This window comes from Taudactylus pleione, unplaced genomic scaffold (genome assembly GCF_031769625.1).
Source record: "Taudactylus pleione unplaced genomic scaffold, aTauple2 ptg000971l, whole genome shotgun sequence".
Taxonomy (NCBI): domain Eukaryota; kingdom Metazoa; phylum Chordata; class Amphibia; order Anura; family Myobatrachidae; genus Taudactylus; species Taudactylus pleione.
Window position 1 is genome coordinate 636,095 of NW_028285372.1, and position 24,643 is coordinate 660,737.

The 24,643-nt window shown below is 52.1% G+C and overlaps 1 protein-coding gene across 1 annotated transcript in view; it reads left to right on the forward strand.

The window, feature by feature from the left end:
• The window catches only part of TBC1D10B (TBC1 domain family member 10B), a 72,919-nt gene that overhangs the window by 13,082 nt on the left and 35,194 nt on the right, over positions 1–24,643 (forward strand). Inside the window, exons 2-3 of the mRNA XM_088460696.1 lie at positions 4,885–4,984; positions 12,706–12,813. Of these exons, the coding sequence (XP_088316822.1) occupies positions 4,885–4,984; positions 12,706–12,813 (208 nt within the window). The remainder of the gene's footprint in view (positions 1–4,884; positions 4,985–12,705; positions 12,814–24,643) is intronic.

Below are 24,643 nucleotides of genomic sequence, written 5' to 3' on the forward strand. Positions count from 1 at the left end.
TGGTAGTGTGTACCGTGTATGAGAGACATGTAGGAGTATGTATATGGTGGTAGTGTGTACCGTGTATGAGAGACATGTAGGAGTATGTATATGGTGGTAGTGTGTACCGTGTATGAGAGGCATGTAGGAGTATGTATATGGTGGTAGTGTGTACTGTGTATGAGAGACATGTAGGAGTATGTATATGGTGGTAGTGTGTACTGTGTATGAGAGACATGTAGGAGTATGTATACGGTGGTAGTGTGTACTGTGTATGAGAGGCATGTAGGAGTATGTATATGGTGGTAGTGTGTACTGTGTATGAGAGACATGTAGGAGTATGTATACGGTGGTAGTGTGTACTGTGTATGAGAGGCATGTAGGAGTATGTATATGGTGGTAGTGTGTACTGTGTATGAGAGGCATGTAGGAGTATGTATATGGTGGTAGTGTGTACTGTGTATGAGAGGCATGTAGGAGTATGTATATGGTGGTAGTGTGTACCGTGTATGAGAGGCATGTAGGAGTATGTATATGGTGGTAGTGTGTACTGTGTATGAGAGGCATGTAGGAGTATGTATATGGTGGTAGTGTGTACTGTGTATAAGAGACATGTAGGAGTATGTATATGGTGGTAGTGTGTACTGTGTATGAGAGGCATGTAGGAGTATGTATACGGTGGTAGTGTGTACTGTGTATGAGAGACATGTAGGAGTATGTATACGGTGGTAGTGTGTACTGTGTATGAGAGGCATGTAGGAGTATGTATATGGTGGTAGTGTGTACTGTGTATGAGAGGCATGTAGGAGTATGTATATGGTGGTAGTGTGTACTGTGTATGAGAGGCATGTAGGAGTATGTATATGGTGGTAGTGTGTACTGTGTATGAGAGACATGTAGGAGTATGTATACGGTGGTAGTGTGTACTGTGTATGAGAGGCATGTAGGAGTATGTATATGGTGGTAGTGTGTACTGTGTATGAGAGGCATGTAGGAGTATGTATATGGTGGTAGTGTGTTCTGTGTATGAGAGGCATGTAGGAGTATGTATACGGTGGTAGTGTGTACTGTGTATGAGAGGCATGTAGGAGTGTGTATATGGTGTTATTGTGTTCTGTGTAGGAGTGTGTATATGGTGTTATTGTGTTCTGTGTAGGAGTATGTATATGGTGTTATTGTGTTCTGTGTAGGAGTGTGTATATGGTGTTATTGTGTTCTGTGTAGGAGTGTGTATATGGTGTTATTGTGTTCTGTGTAGGAGTATGTATATGGTGTTATTGTGTTCTGTGTAGGAGTGTGTATATGGTGTTATTGTGTTCTGTGTAGGAGTCTGTATATGGTGTTATTGTGTTCTGTGTAGGAGTCTGTATATGGTGGTAGTGTGTTCTGTGTAGGAGTCTGTATATGGTGTTATTGTGTTCTGTGTAGGAGTGTGTATATGGTGTATATTGTGTTCTGTGTAGGAGTCTGTATATGGTGTTATTGTGTTCTGTGTAGGAGTGTGTATATGGTGTTATTGTGTTCTGTGTAGGAGTGTGTATATGGTGTTATTGTGTTCTGTGTAGGAGTGTGTATATGGTGTTATTGTGTTCTGTGTAGGAGTGTGTATATGGTGTTATTGTGTTCTGTGTAGGAGTATGTATATGGTGTTATTGTGTTCTGTGTAGGAGTATGTATATGGTGTTATTGTGTTCTGTGTAGGAGTGTGTATATGGTGTTATTGTGTTCTGTGTAGGAGTCTGTATATGGTGTTATTGTGTTCTGTGTAGGAGTATGTATATGTTGGTAGTGTGTACTGTGTAGGAGTCTGTATATGGTGTTATTGTGTTCTGTGTATGAGTGTGTATATGGTGTTATTGTGTTCTGTGTAGGAGTATGTATATGGTGTTATTGTGTTCTGTGTAGGAGTATGTATATGGTGTTATTGTGTTCTGTGTAGGAGTCTGTATATGGTGTTATTGTGTTCTGTGTAGGAGTATGTATATGGTGGTAGTGTGTACTGTGTAGGAGTATGTATATGGTGTTATTGTGTTCTGTGTAGGAGTATGTATATGGTGTTATTGTGTTCTGTGTAGGAGTGTGTATATGGTGTTATTGTGTTCTGTGTAGGAGTCTGTATATGGTGTTATTGTGTTCTGTGTAGGAGTATGTATATGGTGGTAGTGTGTTCTGTGTAGGAGTATGTATATGGTGTTATTGTGTTCTGTGTAGGAGTATGTATATGGTGTTATTGTGTTCTGTGTAGGAGTATGTATATGGTGTTATTGTGTTCTGTGTATGAGTCTGTATATGGTGTTATTGTGTTCTGTGTAGGAGTGTGTATATGGTGTTATTGTGTTCTGTGTAGGAGTCTGTATATGGTGTTATTGTGTTCTGTGTAGGAGTATGTATATGGTGTTATTGTGTTCTGTGTAGGAGTATGTATATGGTGGTAGTGTGTACTGTGTAGGAGTCTGTATATGGTGTTATTGTGTTCTGTGTAGGAGTCTGTATATGGTGTTATTGTGTTCTGTGTAGGAGTATGTATATGGTGTTATTGTGTTCTGTGTAGGAGTATGTATATGGTGTTATTGTGTTCTGTGTAGGAGTATGTATATGGTGTTATTGTGTTCTGTGTAGGAGTCTGTATATGGTGTTATTGTGTTCTGTGTAGGAGTGTGTATATGGTGTTATTGTGTTCTGTGTAGGAGTGTGTATATGGTGTTATTGTGTTCTGTGTAGGAGTATGTATATGGTGTTATTGTGTTCTGTGTAGGAGTGTGTATATGGTGTTATTGTGTTCTGTGTAGGAGTGTGTATATGGTGTTATTGTGTTCTGTGTAGGAGTCTGTATATGGTGTTATTGTGTTCTGTGTAGGAGTCTGTATATGGTGTTATTGTGTTCTGTGTAGGAGTCTGTATATGGTGTTATTGTGTTCTGTGTAGGAGTGTGTATATGGTGTTATTGTGTTCTGTGTAGGAGTGTGTATATGGTGTTATTGTGTTCTGTGTAGGAGTCTGTATATGGTGTTATTGTGTTCTGTGTAGGAGTGTGTATATGACTAAGGCGATTTCATTATTTTTGGGACACCCTATGTAGCAATTCTTTAATGTGCCCTGTTCGACCGGGATTAGACGCGTAAAACAGCTAAACCCGTCTAAACTCCTGATTATGGCGCCCAAACCTTGGACTTATCGCTTATTTCTACTCTCCACTCAAGAGGGTACAAGCAGAAGTGCAGGCAGCTATCGTAACCAAATGGGGCAACAATTGAATTGCTGAGTTGGGCGCCCATAAGTCAGAGCCTCCAGCGAAAACAATTGAATCATCCCCTAAAGCCGCGTATCCACTACGCGATGTTACTGAGCGATTGCACGATTACGACATCGTAATCGTGCTCAAATCGGGCTCTTATTATTTTGAAAACGACCAGCGATGCGTGCTCCCGCAGGTCATTTCCGACATCAATCTATTGAACATGCTGGTCAATCTGCCGATAATGACAGATCGCCCATGTTCAGAGATGATTGATGGGCCTACAGTGAACGACGGTACAATGTCGTAATCGTATTGTTGTGCCGGTATCTGCTAGTGGATACGCAGCTTAAGAGTGTAATGATGACGCTGAGGGACTGCATCTGACACTGACGGGGGTGTTCAAATATCACTTATTGCTGCGCCAAAGCTATTCAATTACGCAGGATTACCCTGCGTACGAGTCTCCGCAGATGGACTGAACCTCGCAGCTCTCAGCGAGTCCCAGGGTCAACCTTGCAGCTAATTGAATACCACCAAGAGAGTAATGGTGATGTTGAGGGACTGTATCCAACACAGAGAGTAATGGTGATGTTGAGGGACTGTATCCGACACAGAGAGTAATGGTGATGTTGAGGGACTGTATCCGACACAGAGAGTAATGGTGATGTTGAGGGACTGTATCCAACACAGAGAGTAATGGTGATGTTGAGGGACACAAGGGGTGTGATGGTGACACTGAGGGGCTGTATCTGACACAAGGGGTGTGATGGTGACACTGAGGAGCTGTATCTGACACAAGGGGTGTGATGGTGACACTGAGTGGCTGTATCTGACACAAGGGGTGTGATGGTGACACTGAGGGGCTGTATCTGACACAAGGGGTGTGATGGTGACACTGAGGGGCTGTATCTGACACAAGGGGTGTGATGGTGACACTGAGGGGCTGTATCTGACACAAGGGGTGTGATGGTGACACTGAGGGACTGTATCTGACACAAGGGGTGTGATGGTGACACTGAGGGGCTGTATCTGACACAAGGGGTGTGATGGTGACACTGAGGGGCTGTATCTGACACAAGGGGTGTGATGGTGACACTGAGGGGCTGTATCTGACACAAGGGGTGTGATGGTGACACTGAGGGTTTGTATCTGACACAAGGGGTGTGATGGTGACACTGAGGGGTTGTATCTGACACAGGGGGTGTGATGGTGACACTGAGGGTCTGTATCTGACACAAGGGGTGTGATGGTGACACTGAGGGACTGTATCTGACACAAGGGGTGTGATGGTGACATTGAGCGGCTGTATCTGACACAAGGGGTGTGATGGTGACACTGAGGGGCTGTATCTGACACAAGGGGTGTGATGGTGACACTGAGGGGCTGTATCTGACACAAGGGGTGTGATGGTGACACTGAGGGGCTGTATATGACACAAGGGGTGTGATGGTGACACTGAGGGACTGTATCTGACACAAGGGGTGTGATGGTGACACTGAGGAACTGTATCTGACACAAGGGGTGTGATGGTGACACTGAGGGACTGTATCTGACACAAGGGGTGTGATGGTGACACTGAGGAACTGTATATGACACAAGGGGTGTGATGGTGATTGAGATTTTGTTCCTGATGTGGGATTGTTCTGTTCTATCCTTGTCTCCTGTAGTGAGAGCACAGTCTCTTTGGAAATTGCCCGTCAGCGAGAACTGAAGTGGTTGGACATGTTCAGTCATTGGGATAAGTGGCTGATTCGGCGATTTCAGAAGGTGAGATCAGCACCAATGGTGGATAGGGCGCCCTTAGAGAACGAACAGCAGCATAATGATTGGGGATGTGGAGCTGGTATTGCCCCCTCTAGTGTTCATTCTAGCAACCCGTAGAGCTCCTCTTTCTGTAGTGTCGCTCTCTGCTCTGGTGCTTCTAGCACATTCAGCAAATGCATCAAACTACTGACCAGAGTGTGCTAGAAGCACCAGAGCGGAGAGTGACACCCCAGGCAAGAAAGAGGAACTGCACAGGGTGTGACAGGTGCAGGGTGCTAGAGTGATCACTACCCATCCACCCTTCTGTACCTACCCTGTGGTGCCTTCCCCTGCATCCTGTACACTGTGCCACCCTGCTGTACCTCCTCCTGCACCCTGTGATGCCTCCCGCACTACCCTGTGCCTCCACCCTGAGGTGCCTTCCCCTGCATCCTGTACACACTGTGCCACCCTGCTGTACCTCCTCCTGCACCCTGTGATGCCTCCCGCACTACCCTGTGCCTCCACCCTGTGGTGCCTTCCCCTGCATCCTGTACACACTGTGCCACCCTGCTGTACCTCCTCCTGCACCCTGTGATGCCTCCCGCACTACCCTGTGGTGCCTTCCCCTGCATCCTGTACACACTGTACCTCCTCCTGCACCCTGTGATGCCTCCCGCACTACCCTGTGCCTCCACCCTGTGGTACCTTCCCCTGCATCCTGTACACACTGTGCCACCCTGCTGTACCTCCTCCTGCACCCTGTGATGCCTCCCGCACTACCCTGTGGTGCCTTCCCCTGCATCCTGTACACACTGTGCCACCCTGCTGTACCTCCTCCTGCACCCTGTGATGCCTCCCGCACTACCCTGTGGTGCCTTCCCCTGCATCCTGTACACACTGTGCCACCCTGCTGTACCTCCTCCTGCACCCTGTGATGCCCCCCATACTACCCTGTGCCACCCTATCCCTCCACACTCTGGTTTCTCCCCCTCCAATCTGTACACCCTGTGGGTCTCATTCAGACCCGCTCGCGAGCGCTGTACGCTCGCAAGGGGGTCGATGTTACCCAAATGTGCATGCGCGAGATCCGAATAACGACAGGGTAGCCGTCGTTATGGGTCTCGCACCAAAGGAGGCGTGCTGTCGATGGTGAGTGACAGCACGCCCCCTTTGGTGGGCGTGCCGGGGGCGTGGCTGCCCAGACGGAGGCGTTCCCATGGGAACGCCTACCGTCTGAGTGATGTCAGTGGGTGTGCTCTCAGCTCTGATAGAGCCAAAAGCACTCCGGGCTTGCGGCAGACGAGACCCTACCACAAGGGTCTCGTCGCAAGCCCGATGGTCACGATAGTCTTGACCATCGCGACCATCTTTCTACTTCAGGGTCCATAGGGGGTCCACAGGGTTGACCTTGGGGGTATAGCTGGATCTGGATCCATGGCACCACGCAGTTAAAGCTTTAGCTGCTCCCAGGATGCACTTGGGTCCGTCCTCCTCTATACCCCGCCCCCGGCCACAGCACCTCAGTTTGAGTTGGTGCCCGGCCGGAGTCGGGTCACCTGCGCAGGGGGGCTGCAGGAGCAGCCCCCAAAAGCTTTCTATTTAAAAAAAAAAAAAAGAGCCTGTTAGATTTTTTTTTGAAACAGAGGCTCTAGTGTGGCAGCGACGGGCTGTCTATGCAGACGCCCACGCTGCCGCTCTCCTTCCCCGCTGGCGCCGCGACGCCAGTACTGCACTGGGGATCGCGGCGGGAGGCCAGAGTCCGTACTAGCCGGACTCTGGGTCCCTCCCTGGACTGCTGCCGGAGTCGCCGGGGACAAGGTAAGCCGCGAGTCGCCGATTAGCGGCGGCTCGCGGGTTTTGCCTGCAGATGCAGTCCTTTGCCCCCGGTCCTAGGGGACAGACCGGGGGCCGCTAGCGGTGGCGGCGGGCTCCCCCTCTGAGGAGGTATAACCCGTGGGACCCCTAGACCACCAGGGATATATGGCAAGCGGGATGCCGGCAAGCCCTGGGGTTAATATGCTAGCCAGGGGAGGAAGCCTTCCCTGTCAGCGGCTCCTCCCCTCAGCTCAACGCGCCTTTCAGCACGGAGTCTGGCGTCGCTGAGCTGCATCTACTCGGCCACTCCTCCTCTGAGGTCTCCAGCGGCCATTTTCTCACAGTGGCAGCGCAGATCTCAGGGAGCACGCGGACCGGTCCCCCTGTGTACCTCTCCCCTGATTAAGGACAGCGTACACAGCACTATAGCCCTCCCAGACACTGAATCTGGGCAGGTTGATTGTAGTGGAAAGGTGCAGTGAGTATATCTTCCTGCATGGTATGTGACTATTGCTAGTGCTGCCGTCTGTGCTTATTTTCTACTTACTGTCAGCTTATACCTATCCCTTTACTTCTCCTACAAGCCCTACAGGTGTGTGTGGGAGGGGCTTTTCTACTGACCTCACTTATATAGATCACGTATTTGTGAGGTCCGTCACATACAGTTGTGTGCTACTCAGTGCCATATTGTGGGCTGTTGTTCAGCACACTGGTGAGTGCGTTTTACTTCTACCCTGGTGCCAGATATATAATATATTCTGTCATGTCAGACGAGGAGGTTGAGCGCTCAGTGGCTCCGGTGTTGGCCTCCTGCGGACGCTGTTCTGCAGGAGTAGATAGGGAGGATTTGTCACAGGATGGCCTGTGTAGTCGATGCCAGGTGGCTCCTGGCCCATCCAGACCTTCTCTGGCGCAGGAACCACCGTGGGCGATGTTTTCTCAAGTGCTGGTGTCTATTGCGGACCGTCTGTCGGTCCCGACTGCTCTCCCTACTAGGGCGTTGTCCCAGCCGACCATCCCCCATTCCCCGGGTGTCCCGCAGTTATTGCGGAGTCCTCCTGGGTCTCAGTCGGTGGGTCCCTATGCAGGGTTACCTATGTATATGCAGGCTTCCCCTGTGCCGCAGCAGCCTGTGGTACCTTTTCAGGCCCCTATGGTGACTCCTCCACCCTGGGTGGATGTGCTCTCCAACTCCGTGCAAAATTTGGCGGCCGCTTCCTCGGCTTTTCAGTCAATGTTGCAGACTGACATGCCTTCTAGGATTTCAAAATGCCCACTCATGACACGGGCTGCTCAGGTATCGGACTCAGAGGGTTCCTCAGATGATGGGGAGGTCCCTGATGACACTGACTCGGACGCCTCGGTCCAGGAAATGGATACCAAGTCGTCCATTAATGTGCGAGCACTAGTTAGGGCGGTGCGAGCTATTCTTCTTATAGAGGATGAGGCACCGGTTCCTAAGTCGAAGTTTCCTAGTTTCAAAAAAACTAAGGTGGCTTCTGCGGTGTTTCCCCTGTCGGATCAGTTGACGGATCATATGGCGGTAGCTTGGCAGGCGCCCAGTAAGAGATTCCTTCCTCAGAAGCGGTTGGCTTCTAATTACCCCTTCCCTGAGGCACATTGTAAAAAATGGGAAACTCCACCGGCGGTGGATTCCCATGTCACCCGTTTAACTCGGGGCGCCACCTTACCATTACCGTCGATATCCTCGCTGAAGGATCCCACGGACAGGAAAGTTGAGACTTGTTTAAAGTCTATTTACTCCCTCTCCGGGGCGGTGGCCCGACCGTCCATGGCCATCTCCTGGGTGGCCAAGGCCATTGAGGGGTGGGCCAATGCATTGGAAGATACCTTCCCGGACGACGCTCCGGATGTCCAGCGGGCGTTGTTGGGACAAATGAGGGACGCTGCTTCTTACATTGGAGAAGCTTCTTTAGATGCTAGTCTGCTGACCTCGCGGGTATCGGCTGCAGCGGTGTCTGCCCGCCGATCCTTATGGTTGCGGTCCTGGAGAGCGGACTCTGATTCAAAGAAAGGTCTGGAGGCCTTACCTTTCAATGGGGAATTACTATTTGGTCCGGACTTGGACAAAATAGTGGACACCCTGGCTAAATCCAAGTCGGCCTTCCTCCCTTCGGCGGCACTGCCTGCTAAGGTTCGGAGTTCGGCTTTTCGTTCCTTTCGGGTTCAGGGTAAGGCGAAAGGTCAGTCCTTCCCGAGACAGTCTGCGAGTAAGACGGCCTCTAAACCCAAGAAGCAAGCCTGGAGTGCTCGGCGCCCTTCTTCCAAGCAGGAAGATAAACCTGCGGCCTGACGGGACGGGCCTCCCTCTGGGGGACCTCAGAGTGGGAGGCCGACTTCTTCTATTTGCCCAGTGCTGGCACAATACCACCACGGATGCCTGGGTTCGAGAAGTGGTCTCCCAGGGGTACGCCCTGTCTTTTCGGCACAGACCACCCCACCAGTTTTTCTGCACAAGTCCTTCTCAGGACAAGACCAAGGCGTTACAGGTTCAGGAGGCTATAGAGTCCTTGCTGAAAGCAGGGGTCATTGTTCCCGTTCCTCTTTCACAACGAGGGACGGGGTATTATTCGTCTCTGTTTCTGGTGCAGAAACCCAATGGTTCTCATCGCCCTATCCTCAACTTGAAGTCTCTGAACAAATTCCTCAGAGTTCCCAAGTTCAGGATGGAAACGTTACGTTCCATCATTCTGGCGATGGAACCGGGGGATTACATGGTGTCCCTGGACATCCAGGACGCCTACCTCCATGTTCCGATAGCATCTTCACACCAGCGGTATCTGAGGTTCGCTATCCTTCAACACCACTATCAGTTCCGGGCGCTACCCTTTGGTCTCTCCACGGCACCGAGGGTGTTCACGAAGATTATGGCGGTCATGGCCGCACATCTTCGGAACCAGAATGTACGGCTGCTGCCGTACCTGGACGACCTCCTATTGCTGGCGAGCTCCCCGGAGGTACTGCTTCAACATCTCCACCTGACGATCGCTTGCCTGCAAGCACACGGGTGGTTGATAAATTGGAAAAAGTCCTCCCTGATTCCATCACAGCGGATGGTTCATTTGGGAGCCCTGCTGGATTCGCGTCAGCAAAGGATCTTCCTGACTCCGGAGAAGGTCGCCTCCCTACAGCTGCGGATACGCAGTTGCCTGAGCCGTTGCCGCCTGTCGGTCCATTCGGCTATGAGAGTTCTGGGGTCCATGGTGTCGACATTCGACATGGTGGAATATGCCCAGTTCCATTCCCGGCCCCTGCAGGGGCTGATTCTATCAGAATGGAACGGGTTACCTCACCGGATCCGCTCTCAGGTGCTGGTGTTGTCTCCGGACGTTCGGCTATCTTTGGCTTGGTGGCTTCAGACAGCTCATCTGGTCGAGGGGCGCCCATTTTGGATCCCGGACTGGGTTCTGCTCACGACGGATGCCAGTCTCCGGGGTTGGGGGGCAGTGACCGGCTCTTTGTCGCTTCAGGGTCGTTGGTCAGCGGAAGAAGCACTTCTCCCCATCAACATCCTGGAACTGCGGGCAGTATTCAGGGCCCTGCAGTCGTCCGGCCCCGCTCTTCATGGAAGGGCGGTACAGGTGCAGTCCGACAACGCCACCACGGTGGCGTATATCAACCACCAAGGCGGAACTCGCAGTCAGGCAGCGATGTCGGAGGTGTCTCGTATCCTGACTTGGGCGGAGGGTCACATTCCAGCGATCTCGGCGGTCTTCATCCCCGGAGTCCTCAATTGGGAGGCGGACTTCCTCAGCCGTCACGACGTGCATCCCGGGGAATGGTCGCTTCACCCAGAGGTGTTTCAGCTACTCGTGGACAGGTGGGGACTGCCGGAGCTGGACTTGATGGCCTCCCGTCACAATCACAAGTTGCCCGTTTACGGGTCAAGGACAAGAGACGCAGGTGCAAGTCTGGTGGACGCGCTGTCGGTGAAATGGACGTTTCACCTGGCGTATCTGTTTCCTCCGATATCCCTGCTTCCTCGGGTTCTGCGGAAATTCAAGCAGGACGGCGGCATGCTCGTGCTGGTAGCTCCGGCGTGGCCCAGACGTCCTTGGTACTCCGATCTCAGGAGCCTCTCCATCGACGCTCCGTACCCTCTTAGCGTCGGGACCTGTTGTCTCAGGGGCCCTGCCTTTACCCGGATCTGGGTCGGCTGTCTTTGACGGCGTGGCTCTTGAGACAGCCGTCTTGAGGTCTCGGGGCTTCTCCAGTTCGGTTATTGGTACCATGCTCAGGGCACGCAAGCCTGCTTCAGCACGGATTTATCACAGAGTGTGGCACACTTACTTTCAGTGGTGTGAGTCCAGACATTATGATCCTCAGGTGTTCAGAGTTTCTAGGATCTTGGAATTTCTTCAGTCAGGATTGGATCTCGGCTTACGCCTTGCATCTCTGAAGTTTCATGTGTCCGCCTTGTCCGTGTGGTTTCAACGGCGGATTGCAATACTACCAGACGTTCACACCTTTTTCCAAGGTGTTCTCAGGATCCAGCCTCCTGTGGCTCCTTGGGACTTGGCGGTTGTGCTACGGGTCCTGCAGGGTCCTCCGTTTGAGCCTCTTGAGGCGGTGGAGCTCAAGTGGCTGACATTTAAGACGGTTTTTCTCCTGGCAATTGCTTCGGCCAGGAGGGTGTCTGAATTGGGGGCGCTTTCCTGTCGCCCTCCTTTCCTGATTTTTCACCAGGACAGAGCGGTGCTCCGCACTCGTCCTGAGTTTTTGCCCAAAGTGGTCTCGAAGTTCCATATTAATCAGGAACTTGTTGTGCCAGCTTTTCAGTCCCCTGATCTTTCAGCTGGTGAGACTTCCTTAGATGTGGTCCGGGCGCTTAGAATTTATGTAGACCGGACGGCTTCGGTTAGGAAGTCTGATTCCTTGTTTATCCTCTTTGGTTTTCACAAGAGGGGTTGGCCTGCCAACAAACAAACGTTAGCCCGTTGGCTTCGTTCCGTTATTTGTGAGGCTTATGCACAAGAGGGTTTACCTGTGCCAGCCTCTGTTAAGGCTCATTCCACTCGTTCTGTGGGTCCTTCTTGGGCTGCTAGACGTGGCGCTTCTGCTGTTCAGCTGTGTAAGGCGGCCACTTGGTCTTCAATTCAAACGTTTTTGAGGTTCTATGCGTTTGACACCTTCGCCTCTCAGGATGCTTCCTTTGGGCGCCAGGTGCTCCTTTCAGCACAGGAGCGTCCCCGCCCTTAGTTGAACTGCTTTGGGACATCCCCAAGGTCAACCCTGTGGACCCCCTATGGACCCTGAAGTAGAAAACAAGAGATATGGTAAGAACTTACCTTTGTTATCTCTGTTTCTACGAAGTCCATAGGGTCCACAGGGCGCCCGCCCTGACGCACCTGGCTTCAAATGGCTGTGTGGCTGGTCACCGGTTTTCCATCTCCCATTTCTGTGAGTATGGTTACTTGTGTGTTCCAGTCTTCCTTCTCTCTGTTTAGTCTCCTCCTCCGGCCTTGGCTGCTTACCAACTGAGGTGCTGTGGCCGGGGGCGGGGTATAGAGGAGGACGGACCCAAGTGCATCCTGGGAGCAGCTAAAGCTTTAACTGCGTGGTGCCCATGGATCCAGATCCAGCTATACCCCCAAGGTCAACCCTGTGGACCCTATGGACTTCGTAGAAACAGAGATAACAAAGGTAAGTTCTTACCATATCTCTTGTTTTTTGGCCGCTCGCATAAGCTGTGGGTGGTCACCCACAGCTATGCGAGCGGCCAGGAGGCTGCTCCAATATTAGGTAGGAGGGCCCTTATTCAGAGCGAGCGCTGTGGTCAGAGCGTCCGGCTCTGAATCAGGCCCTGTGCCTTTTTCCCCACACCCTGTACCACCCTCAGGTGCCTCCCCCAGCACCCTGTGATGCCTCCTTTCTCATCACGGTGTCTCCATCTTCTCACCCTGCAGGTTAAGCTTCGGTGCAGGAAGGGGATTCCATCCTCTCTGCGAGCCAGAGCCTGGCAGTATCTCTGCAACAGTGACGAACTTCTGAGGAACAACATGGGCAAATTTGAGGTGAGAAGAAAGCTGGCTTTGTTGGGGGGTGGGACTACGGAAGGACAGTGCAAGTATATACCACGAAAGAACTTTAATGGGTAGACATTAATATGATTTCTACTTCAGGGTCCATAGGGCTCCACAGGGAGACCTTGGGGTATAGGTGATGCAGAGTCATCCGGGAACCTTACGCCGTAAATTTTTCTCCCAGGAAGCCGGGCCAGAGGCACCTCAGTTTCGTTGGGTGCCCGGCCGGAGTCGGGTCACTAACACGCGGGGGGCTGTAAAACAGCCCCTGAAGATTTTTTATTTATTTTTTATTTTAAAAGAGGATTTCCAGGGGAAGTCCGTGCTGCCGCTCCGTCACCCCGGGGTCTTGGCTAGCAGGGAGGATCCCTGGATTGCTGCCGGAGGTAAGCGGTGTGTCACCGCGCTGGTGACACGCCGAGACGCGGCCCTTTTCCCTCAGGGCTGGGGACTCCCTGGGGATGGCAGCAAGTGGAACCAGGCACTGAGTCCCGTGCTTCCACTAGGCCGCCAGGGACGGTGGGCTGCAGTGTTGTGGATACACTCCAGCGTCCCAGTGGTTAAACGCTGGCCAGGGGAGGCTGCCTTCCCTGTTTAACAGCCGGCTCCTCCCTGCTGCACAGCGCGCCTTTCCACCGCGGTCTGGCTGGGCAGTGGCAGCTCTCCTCCGTATCCGCCCCCTCAGCGGTCTCCGGCGACCATTTTCTCCTGGCTGAGTCGCAGATCATACAGGCGGTGCGGAGCCCGGGTCCCCCTACATACCTCTCCTACTGGAAGTGGTCAGTGTATGTAGCACTATATCCTACCAGATGCTCAGGGCCTGATTCAGACCCGCTCGCGAGTGCATAGCGCTCGCAAGCAGGTCGATGGCTGGCAGTGTGCACGCGCGAGCCCCAGTGCGAGTGAGAAGTTCACTTGCTCGGGGCTTGCAGCAAAACGGGACGGCTCTCGATGTTGATCGACAGCTCGCCCCGTTTTGTAGGCAGGTCGGGGGGGGGAGTGACTGCACAAAGCGTGATGTCAGTAGTTAACTTCCTGCTCTATTAGAGCCGGAAGCTCACTGGGGCTTGCGGTGGATGAGACCCTACCACAAGGGTCTCGTCGCAATCCCGATGGTCGCGATAATCGTGACCATCGCCAGGCCACCCACTAAAGTTGTGGGTGGTTACGCACAGCGAGCAGCCTGGAGGCCGGGAAAAAAAAAAAAACGTCCCGCCCTGATTCAGAGCGAGCGCTCGCAAATAGCGAGCTCCTGAATCAGGGCCTGTGGGCCTGATTCAGACCCGGTCGCAAGCGCTGAGCGCTCGCAACCGGGTCGATGGTGGACCAGAGCGCATGCGCACAACGGAGCCGGCTCCGTTGTGCGCATGCGCGTGACCCGGATAGCGACGGTCAAACCGTCGCTACGGGTCTCGTACCAAATGGGGCGAGCTGCCGATGTTGAGTGACAGCACGCCCCCTTTGGTGGGCGTGCCGTGGGAGTGGCTGCCCAAACGGAGGCGTTCCCATGTGATCGCCTCCGTTTGGGGCCGGCCCCACTGACATCACGAGTGATGTCAGTAGGAGAGAATTCGGCTCTGTTAGAGCCGAAATCTCTCGGGCTTGTGACAACGAGACCCTACCACAAGGGTCTCGTCGCAAGCCCGATGGTCGCGATGGTCTTGACCATCGCGACCATCTTCCTGGCCGCTCGCTATAGCTGTGGGTCGTCACAGCTATACGAGCGGCCAGGAGGCCCTTCAAAAAAAAAAAATACTGGCACTGATTCAGGGCCTAAGTCTGTGTAGTTGTTAGATAGGGTCATTAAGCACATGTGTTATTATTATTCTGCATTGTATGTGACTGTATACTAGCGCTGTCTGAGTTTCACTTTCTAATCTTTCAGCCATTTTACTTTCCCTGTGACTGTTTTTTCCTCCCTGGGCCCTAATACAGGTGTTGTCAGGGTCACATACAGTATACTGGTATCCTCCTCACCATGTCTGGTAGTGAGAGTGATGGGTCACATACAGTATACTGGTATCCTCCTCACCATGTCTGGTAGTGAGAGTGATGGGTCACATACAGTATACTGGTATCCTCCTCACCATGTCTGGTAGTGAGGGTGATGGGTCACATACAGTATACTGGTATCCTCACCATGTCTGGTAGTGAGAGTGATGGGTCACATACAGTATACTGGTATCCTCACCATGTCTGGTAGTGAGGGTGATGGGTCACATACAGTATACTGGTATCCTCCTCACCATGTCTGGTAGTGAGAGTGATGGGTCACATACAGTATACTGGTATCCTCACCATGTCTGGTAGTGAGAGTGATGGGTCACATACAGTATACTGTGTCCTCCTCACCATGTCTGGTAGTGAGAGTGATGGGTCACATACAGTATACTGTGTCCTCCTCACCATGTCTGGTAGTGAGAGTGATGGGTCACATACAGTATACTGGTATCCTCTCCCCCATGTCTGGCAGTGAGAGTGATGGGTCACATACAGTATACCGGTATCCTCCTCACCATGTCTGGTAGTGAGAGTGATGGGTCACATACAGTATACTGGTATCCTCACCATGTCTGGTAGTGAGAGTGATGGGTCACATACAGTATACTGTGTCCTCCTCACCATGTCTGGTAGTGAGAGTGATGGGTCACATACAGTATACTGTGTCCTCCTCACCATGTCTGGTAGTGAGAGTGATGGGTCACATACAGTATACTGGTATCCTCACCATGTCTGGTAGTGAGGGTGATGGGTCATATACAGTATACTGGTATCCTCTTCTCCATGTCTGGTAGTGAGAGTGATGGGTCACATACAGTATACTGGTATCCTCACCATGTCTGGTAGTGAGGGTGATGGGTCATATACAGTATACTGGTATCCTCACCATGTCTGGTAGTGAGAGTGGTGGGTCACATACAGTATACTGGTATCCTCTCCATGTCTGGTAGTGAGAGTGACGGGTCACATACAGTATACTGGTATCCTCCTCTCCATGTCTGGTAGTGAGAGTGATGGGTCACATACAGTATACTGTGTCCTCCTCACCATGTCTGGTAGTGAGAGTGATGGGTCACATACAGTATACTGGTATCCTCACCATGTCTGGTAGTGAGAGTGGTGGGTCACATACAGTATACTGGTATCCTCTCCATGTCTGGTAGTGAGAGTGGTGGGTCACATACAGTATACTGGTATCCTCTCCATGTCTGGTAGTGAGAGTGATGGGTCACATACAGTATACTGTGTCCTCCTCACCATGTCTGGTAGTGAGAGTGATGGGTCACATACAGTATACTGTGTCCTCCTCACCATGTCTGGTAGTGAGAGTGATGGGTCACATACAGTATACTGTGTCCTCCTCACCATGTCTGGTAGTGAGAGTGATGGGTCACATACAGTATACTGTGTCCTCCTCACCATGTCTGGTAGTGAGAGTGATGGGTCACATACAGTATACTGGTATCCTCACCATGTCTGGTAGTGAGGGTGATGGGTCATATACAGTATACTGGTATCCTCTTCTCCATGTCTGGTAGTGAGAGTGATGGGTCACATACAGTATACTGGTATCCTCACCATGTCTGGTAGTGAGGGTGATGGGTCATATACAGTATACTGGTATCCTCACCATGTCTGGTAGTGAGAGTGGTGGGTCACATACAGTATACTGGTATCCTCTCCATGTCTGGTAGTGAGAGTGACGGGTCACATACAGTATACTGGTATCCTCCTCTCCATGTCTGGTAGTGAGAGTGATGGGTCACATACAGTATACTGGTATCCTCCTCTCCATGTCTGGTAGTGAGAGTGATGGGTCACATACAGTATACTGGTATCCTCTTCTCCATGTCCGGTAGTGAGAGTGATGGGTCACATACAGTATACTGGTATCCTCCTCTCCATGTCTGGTAGTGAGAGTGATGGGTCACATACAGTATACTGGTATCCTCCTCTCCATGTCTGGTAGTGAGAGTGATGGGTCACATACAGTATACTGGTATCCTCTTCTCCATGTCTGGTAGTGAGAGTGATGGGTCACATACAGTATACTGGTATCCTCTCCATGTCTGGTAGTGAGAGTGACGGGTCACATACAGTATACTGGTATCCTCCTCTCCATGTCTGGTAGTGAGAGTGATGGGTCACATACAGTATACTGTGTCCTCCTCACCATGTCTGGTAGTGAGAGTGATGGGTCACATACAGTATACTGGTATCCTCACCATGTCTGGTAGTGAGAGTGGTGGGTCACATACAGTATACTGGTATCCTCTCCATGTCTGGTAGTGAGAGTGATGGGTCACATACAGTATACTGTGTCCTCCTCACCATGTCTGGTAGTGAGAGTGATGGGTCACATACAGTATACTGTGTCCTCCTCACCATGTCTGGTAGTGAGAGTGATGGGTCACATACAGTATACTGGTATCCTCACCATGTCTGGTAGTGAGGGTGATGGGTCATATACAGTATACTGGTATCCTCTTCTCCATGTCTGGTAGTGAGAGTGATGGGTCACATACAGTATACTGGTATCCTCACCATGTCTGGTAGTGAGGGTGATGGGTCATATACAGTATACTGGTATCCTCACCATGTCTGGTAGTGAGAGTGGTGGGTCACATACAGTATACTGGTATCCTCTCCATGTCTGGTAGTGAGAGTGACGGGTCACATACAGTATACTGGTATCCTCCTCTCCATGTCTGGTAGTGAGAGTGATGGGTCACATACAGTATACTGGTATCCTCCTCTCCATGTCTGGTAGTGAGAGTGATGGGTCACATACAGTATACTGGTATCCTCTTCTCCATGTCTGGTAGTGAGAGTGATGGGTCACATACAGTATACTGGTATCCTCTTCTCCATGTCTGGTAGTGAGAGTGATGGGTCACATACAGTATACTGGTATCCTCCTCACCATGTCTGGTAGTGAGAGTGATGGGTCACATACAGTATACTGGTATCCTCTTCACCATGTCTGGTAGTGAGAGTGATGGGTCACATACAGTATACTGGTATCCTCCTCACCATGTCTGGTAGTGAGAGTGGTGGGTCATATACAGTATACTGGTATCCTCTTCTCCATGTCTGGTAGTGAGAGTGGTGGGTCATATACAGTATACTGGTATCCTCTTCTCCATGTCTGGTAGTGAGAGTGATGGGTCACATACAGTATACTGGTATCCTCTTCTCCATGTCCGGTAGTGAGAGTGATGGGTCACATACAGTATACTGGTATCCTCCTCACCATGTCTGGTAGTGAGAGTGATGGGTCACATACAGTATACTGGTATCCTCTTCTCCATATCCGGTAGTGAGAGTGATGGGTCACATACAGTATACTGGTATCCTCTTCACCATGACTGGTAGTGAGAGTGTTGGGTCACATACAGTATACTGGTATACTCCTCACCATGTCTGGTAGTGAGAGTGGTGGGTCACATACAGTATACTGGTATCCTCTTCTCCATGTCTGGTAGTGAGAGTGATGGGTCACATACAGTATACTGGTATCCTCTCCATGTCTGGTAGTGAGAGTGATGGGTCACATACAGTATACTGGTATCCTCTTCTCCATGTCTGGTAGTGAGAGTGATGGGTCACATACAGTATACTGGTATCCTCTTCACCATGTCTGGTAGTGAGAGTGATGGGTCACATACAGTATACTGGTATCCTCTTCTCCATGTCTGGTAGTGAGAGTGGTGGGTCACATACAGTATACTGGTATCCTCTTCACCATGTCTGACTGGTATCCTCTTCACCATGTCTGGTAGTGAGAGTGATGGGTCACATACAGTATACTGGTATCCTCTTCTCCATGTCTGGTAGTGAGAGTGGTGGGTCACATACAGTATACTGGTATCCTCTTCACCATGTCTGACTGGTATCCTCTTCACCATGTCTGGTAGTGAGAGTGATGGGTCACATACAGTATACTGGTATCCTCTTCTCCATGTCTGGTAGTGAGAGTGGTGGGTCACATACAGTATACTGGTATCCTCTTCTCCATGTCTGGTAGTGAGAGTGGTGGGTCACATACAGTATACTGGTATCCTCTTTTCTATGTCTGGTAGTGAGGGTGATGGGTCACATACAGTATACTGGTATCCTCTTCTCCATGTCTGGTAGTGAGAGTGATGGGTCACATACAGTATACTGGTATCCTCTTCTCCATGTCTGGTAGTGAGAGTGATGGGTCACATACAGTATACTGGTATCCTCCTCACCATGTCTGGTAGTGAGAGTGATGGGTCACATACAGTATACTGGTATCCTCCTCTCCATGTCTGGTAGTGAGAGTGATGGGTCACATACAGTATACTGGTATCCTCCTCACCATGTCTGGTAGTGAGAGTGATGGGTCACATACAGTATACTGGTTTCTACTTCAGGGTCCATAGGGGGTCCACAGGGTTGACCTTGGGGGTTATAGCTGGAACAGGATCCATGGGCACCACACAGTTAAGCTTTTAGCTCCCAGGATGCACTTGGGTCCTCCTATACCCCGCCCCCGAGCCACAGGCACCTCAGTGTAAGCTGGTGCCCGGCCGGAGTCGGTCACCGCTCAGGGGGGCTGCAGGAGCAGCCCCCAGAAGCTTTTTATTTTAAGTTAGATTTTATTTATTTTAATCTTTTTACTACAGACGGCAGCGAAGGGCTGTCTGTACAGACGCCCACGCTGCCGCTCTGATCCCCGACTGGCGCCGCGACGCCAGTACTGATCTGGGGATCGCGGCGGGAGGGCAGAGTCCGTACTAGCCGGACTCTGTCTACCTCCCAGGACTGCTGCCGGAGTCGCCGGGGATTCAGGTAAGCCGCGCGTCGCTGGCTAGCGGCGGCGCGCGGAATGCCTTAAATGCAGTCCTTTAGCCTCCGGTCCTGGGGACAGACCGGAGGCTGCTGGCAGTGGCGGCGGGCCCCTCCCATAACCCGTGGGACCACTAGACCACCAGGGATAAAGGGGCAAGCGGGAAGCCAGCATCCCTGGGGTTATGGGCAGCCAGGGGAGGAAGCCTTCCCTGTCAGCGGCTCCTCCCCTCAGCTCAGTGCGCCTTTCAGCACGCAGTCTGGCGTTTCTGAGCTGCAGACTACTCGGCCACTCCTCCTCTGAGGTCTCCAGCAGCCATTTTCTCACAGTGGCAGCGCAGATCTCTCAGGGAGCATGCGGACCGGTCCCCCTGTGTACCTCTCCCCTGATTAAGGACAGCGTACACAGCACTATAGCCCTCCCAGACACTGAATCTGGGCAGGTTGATTGTAGTGTAAAGGTGCAGTGAGTATATCTTCCTGCATGGTATGTGACTATTGCTAGTGCTGCCGTCTGTGCTTATTTTCTACTTGCTGTCAGCTTATACCTATCCCTTTACTTCTACAAGCCCTACAGGTGTGTGTGGGAGGGGCTTTTTTTTTTTACTGACCTCACTTATATAGATCACGTATTTGTGAGGTCCGTCACATACAGTTGTGTGTTACTCAGTGCCATATTGTGGGCTGTTGTTCAGCACACCGGTGAGTGCGTTTTACTTCTACCCTGGTGCCAGATATATAATATATTCTGTCATGTCAGACGAGGAGGTTGAGCGCTCAGTGGCTCCGGTGTTGGCCTCCTGCGGACGCTGTTCTGCAGGAGTAGATAGGGAGGATTTGTCACAGGATGGCCTGTGTAGTCGATGCCAGGTGGCTCCTGGCCCATCCAGACCTTCTCTGGCGCAGGAACCACCGTGGGCGATGTTTTCTCAAGTGCTGGTGTCTATTGTGGACCGTCTGTCGGTCCCGACTGCTCTCCCTACTAGGGCGGTGCCCCAGCCGACCATCCCCCATTCCCCGGGTGTCCCGCAGTTATTGCGGAGTCCTCCTGGGTCTCAATCAGTAGGTCCCTATGCGGGGTTGCCTATGTATATACAGGCTTCCCCTGTGCCGCAGCAGCCTGTGGTACCTTTTCAGGCCCCTATGGCGACTCCTCCACCATGGGTGGATGTGCTCTCCAACTCCGTGCAAAATTTGGCGGCCGCTTCCTCGGCTTTTCAGTCAATGTTGCAGACTGACATGCCTTCTAGGATTTCAAAATGCCCACTCATGACACGGGCTGCTCAGGTATCGGACTCAGAGGGTTCCTCAGATGATGGGGAGGTCCCTGATGACACTGACTCGGACGCCTCGGTCCAGGAAATGGATACCAAGTCGTCCATTACTGTGCGAGCACTAGTTAGGGCGGTGCGAGCTATTCTTCTTATAGAGGATGAGGCACCGGTTCCTAAGTCGAAGTTTCCTAGTTTCAAAAAAACTAAGGTGGCTTCTGCGGTGTTTCCCCTGTCGGATCAGTTAACGGATCATATGGCGGTAGCTTGGCAGGCGCCCAGTAAGAGATTCCTTCCTCAGAAGCGGTTGGCTTCTAATTACCCCTTCCCTGAGGCACATTGTAAAAAATGGGAAACTCCACCGGCGGTGGATTCCCATGTCACCCGTTTAACTCGGGGCGCCACCTTACCATTACCGTCGATATCCTCGCTGAAGGATCCCACGGACAGGAAAGTTGAGACTTGCTTAAAGTCTATTTACTCCCTCTCCGGGGCGGTGGCCCGACCGTCCATGGCCATCTCCTGGGTGGCCAAGGCCATTGAGGGGTGGGCCAATGCATTGGAAGATACCTTCCCAGACGACGCTCCGGATGTCCAGCGGGCGTTGTTGGGACAAATGAGGGACGCTGCTTCTTACATTGGTGAAGCTTCTTTAGATGCTAGTCTGCTGACCTCGCGGGTATCGGCTGCAGCGGTGTCTGGCCGCCGATCCTTGTGGTTGCGGTCCTGGAGAGCGGACTCTGATTCAAAGAAGGGTCTGGAGGCCTTACCTTTCAATGGGGAATTACTATTTGGTCCGGACTTGGACAAAATAGTGGACACCCTGGCTAAATCCAAGTCGGCCTTCCTCCCTTCGGCGGCACTGCCTGCTAAGGTTCGGAGTTCGGCTTTTCGTTCCTTTCGGATTCAGGGTAAGGCGAAAGGTCAGTCCTTCCCGAGACAGTCTGCGAGTAAGACTGCCTCTAAACCCAAGAAGCAAGCCTGGAGTGCTCGGCGCCCTTCTTCCAAGCAGGAAGATAAACCTGCGGCCTGATGGGACGGGCCTCCCTCTGGGGGACCTCAGAGTGGGAGGCCGACTTCTTCTATTTGCCCAGTGCTGGCACAATACCACCACGGATGCCTGGGTTCGAGAAGTGGTCTCCCAGGGGTACGCCCTGTCTTTTCGGCACAGACCACCCCACCAGTTTTTCTGCACAAGTCCTTCTCAGGACAAGACCAAGGCGTTACAGGTTCAGGAGGTTATAGAGTCCTTGCTGAAAGCAGGGGTCATTGTTCCCGTTCCTCTATCACAACGAGGGACGGGGTATTATTCGTCTCTGTTTCTGGTGCAGAAACCCAATGGTTCTCATCGCCCTATCCTCAACTTGAAGTCTCTGAACAAATTCCTCAGAGTTCCCAAGTTCAGGATGGAAACGTTACGTTCCATCATTCTGGCGATGGAACCGGGGGATTACATGGTGTCCCTGGACATCCAGGACGCCTACCTCCATGTTCCGATAGCATCTTCACACCAGCGGTATCTGAGGTTCGCTATCCTTCAACACCACTATCAGTTCCGGGCGCTACCCTTTGGTCTCTCCACGGCACCGAGGGTGTTCACGAAGATTATGGCGGTCATGGCCGCACATCTTCGGAACCAGAATGTACGGCTGCTGCCGTACCTGGACGACCTCCTGTTGCTGGCGAGCTCCCCGGAGGTACTGCTTCAACATCTCCACCTGACGATCGCTTGCCTGCAAGCACACGGGTGGTTGATAAATTGGAAAAAGTCCTCTCTGATTCCATCACAGCGGATGGTTCATTTGGGAGCCCTGCTGGATTCGCGTCAGCAAAGGATCTTCCTGAGTCCGGAGAAGGTCGCCTCCCTACATCTGCGGATACACAGTTGCCTGAGCCGTTGCCGTCTGTCTGTCCATTCGGCTATGAGAGTTCTGGGGTCCATGGTGTCGACATTCGACATGGTGGAATTTGCCCAGTTCCATTCCCGGCCCCTGCAGGGGCTGATTCTATCAGAATGGAACGGGTTACCTCACCGGATCCGCTCTCAGGTGCTGGTGTTGTCTCCGGACGTTCGGCAATCTTTGGCTTGGTGGCTTCAGACAGCTCATCTGGTCGAGGGACGCCCATTTTGGATCCTGGACTGGGTCCTGCTCACGACGGATGCCAGTCTCCGGGGTTGGGGGGCAGTGACCGGCTCTTTGTCGCTTCAGGGTCGTTGGTCAGCGGAAGAAGCACTTCTCCCCATCAACATCCTGGAACTGCGGGCAGTATATAGGGCCCTGCAGTCGTCCGGCCCCGCTCTTCACGGAACGGCGGTACAGGTGCAGTCCGACAACGCCACCACGGTGGCGTATATCAACCACCAAGGCGGAACTCTCAGTCAGGCAGCGATGTCGGAGGTGTCTCCTATCCTGACTTGGGCGGAGGGTCACATTCCGGCGATCTCGGCGGTCTTCATCCCCGGAGTCCTCAATTGGGAGGCGGACTTCCTCAGCCGTCACGACGTGCATCCCGGGGAATGGTCGCTTCACCCAGAGGTGTTTCAGCTACTCGTGGACAGGTGGGGACTGCCGGAGCTGGACTTGATGGCCTCCCGTCACAATCACAAGTTGCCCGTTTACGGGTCAAGGACAAGAGACGCAGGCGCAAGTCTGGTGGACGCGCTGTCGGTGAAATGGACGTTTCACCTGGCGTATCTGTTTCCTCCACTATCCCTGCTTCCTCGGGTTCTGCGGAAATTCAAGCAGGACGGCGGCATGCTCGTGCTGGTAGCTCCGGCGTGGCCCAGACGTCCTTGGTACTCCGATCTCAGGAGCCTCTCCATCGACGCTCCGTACCTTCTTCCTCAGCGTCGGGACCTGTTGTCTCAGGGGCCCTGCCTTTACCCGGATCTGGGTCGGCTGTCTTTGACGGCGTGGCTCTTGAGACAGCCGTCTTGAGGTCTCGGGGCTTCTCCAGTTCGGTTATTGGTACCATGCTCAGGGCACGCAAGCCTGCTTCAGCACGGATTTATCACAGAGTGTGGCACACTTACTTTCAGTGGTGTGAGTCCAGACATTATGATCCTCAGGTGTTCAGAGTTTCCAGGATCTTGGAATTTCTTCAGTCAGGATTGGATCTCGGCTTACGCCTTGCATCTCTGAAGGTTTATGTGTCCGCCTTGTCCGTGTGGTTTCAACGGCGGATTGCAATACTACCAGACGTTCACACCTTTTTCCAGGGTGTTCTCAGGATCCAGCCTCCCTTTGTGCCTCCTGTGGCTCCTTGGGACTTGGCGGTGGTGCTACGGGTCCTGCAGGGTCCTCCGTTTGAGCCTCTTGAGGCGGTGGAGCTCAAGTGGCTGACATTTAAGACGGTTTTTCTCCTGGCAATTGCTTCGGCCAGGAGGGTGTCTGAATTGGGGGCGCTTTCCTGTCGCCCTCCTTTCCTGATTTTTCACCAGGACAGAGCGGTGCTCCGCACTCGTCCTGAGTTTTTGCCCAAAGTGGTCTCGAAGTTCCATATTAATCAGGAACTTGTTGTGCCAGCTTTTCAGTCCCCTGATCTTTCAGCTGGTGAGACTTCCTTAGATGTGGTCCGGGCGCTTAGAATTTATGTAGACCGGACGGCTTCGGTTAGGAAGTCTGATTCCTTGTTTATCCTCTTTGGTTTTCACAAGAGGGGTTGGCCTGCCAACAAACAAACGTTAGCCCGTTGGCTTCGTTCCGTTATTTGTGAGGCTTATGCACAAGAGG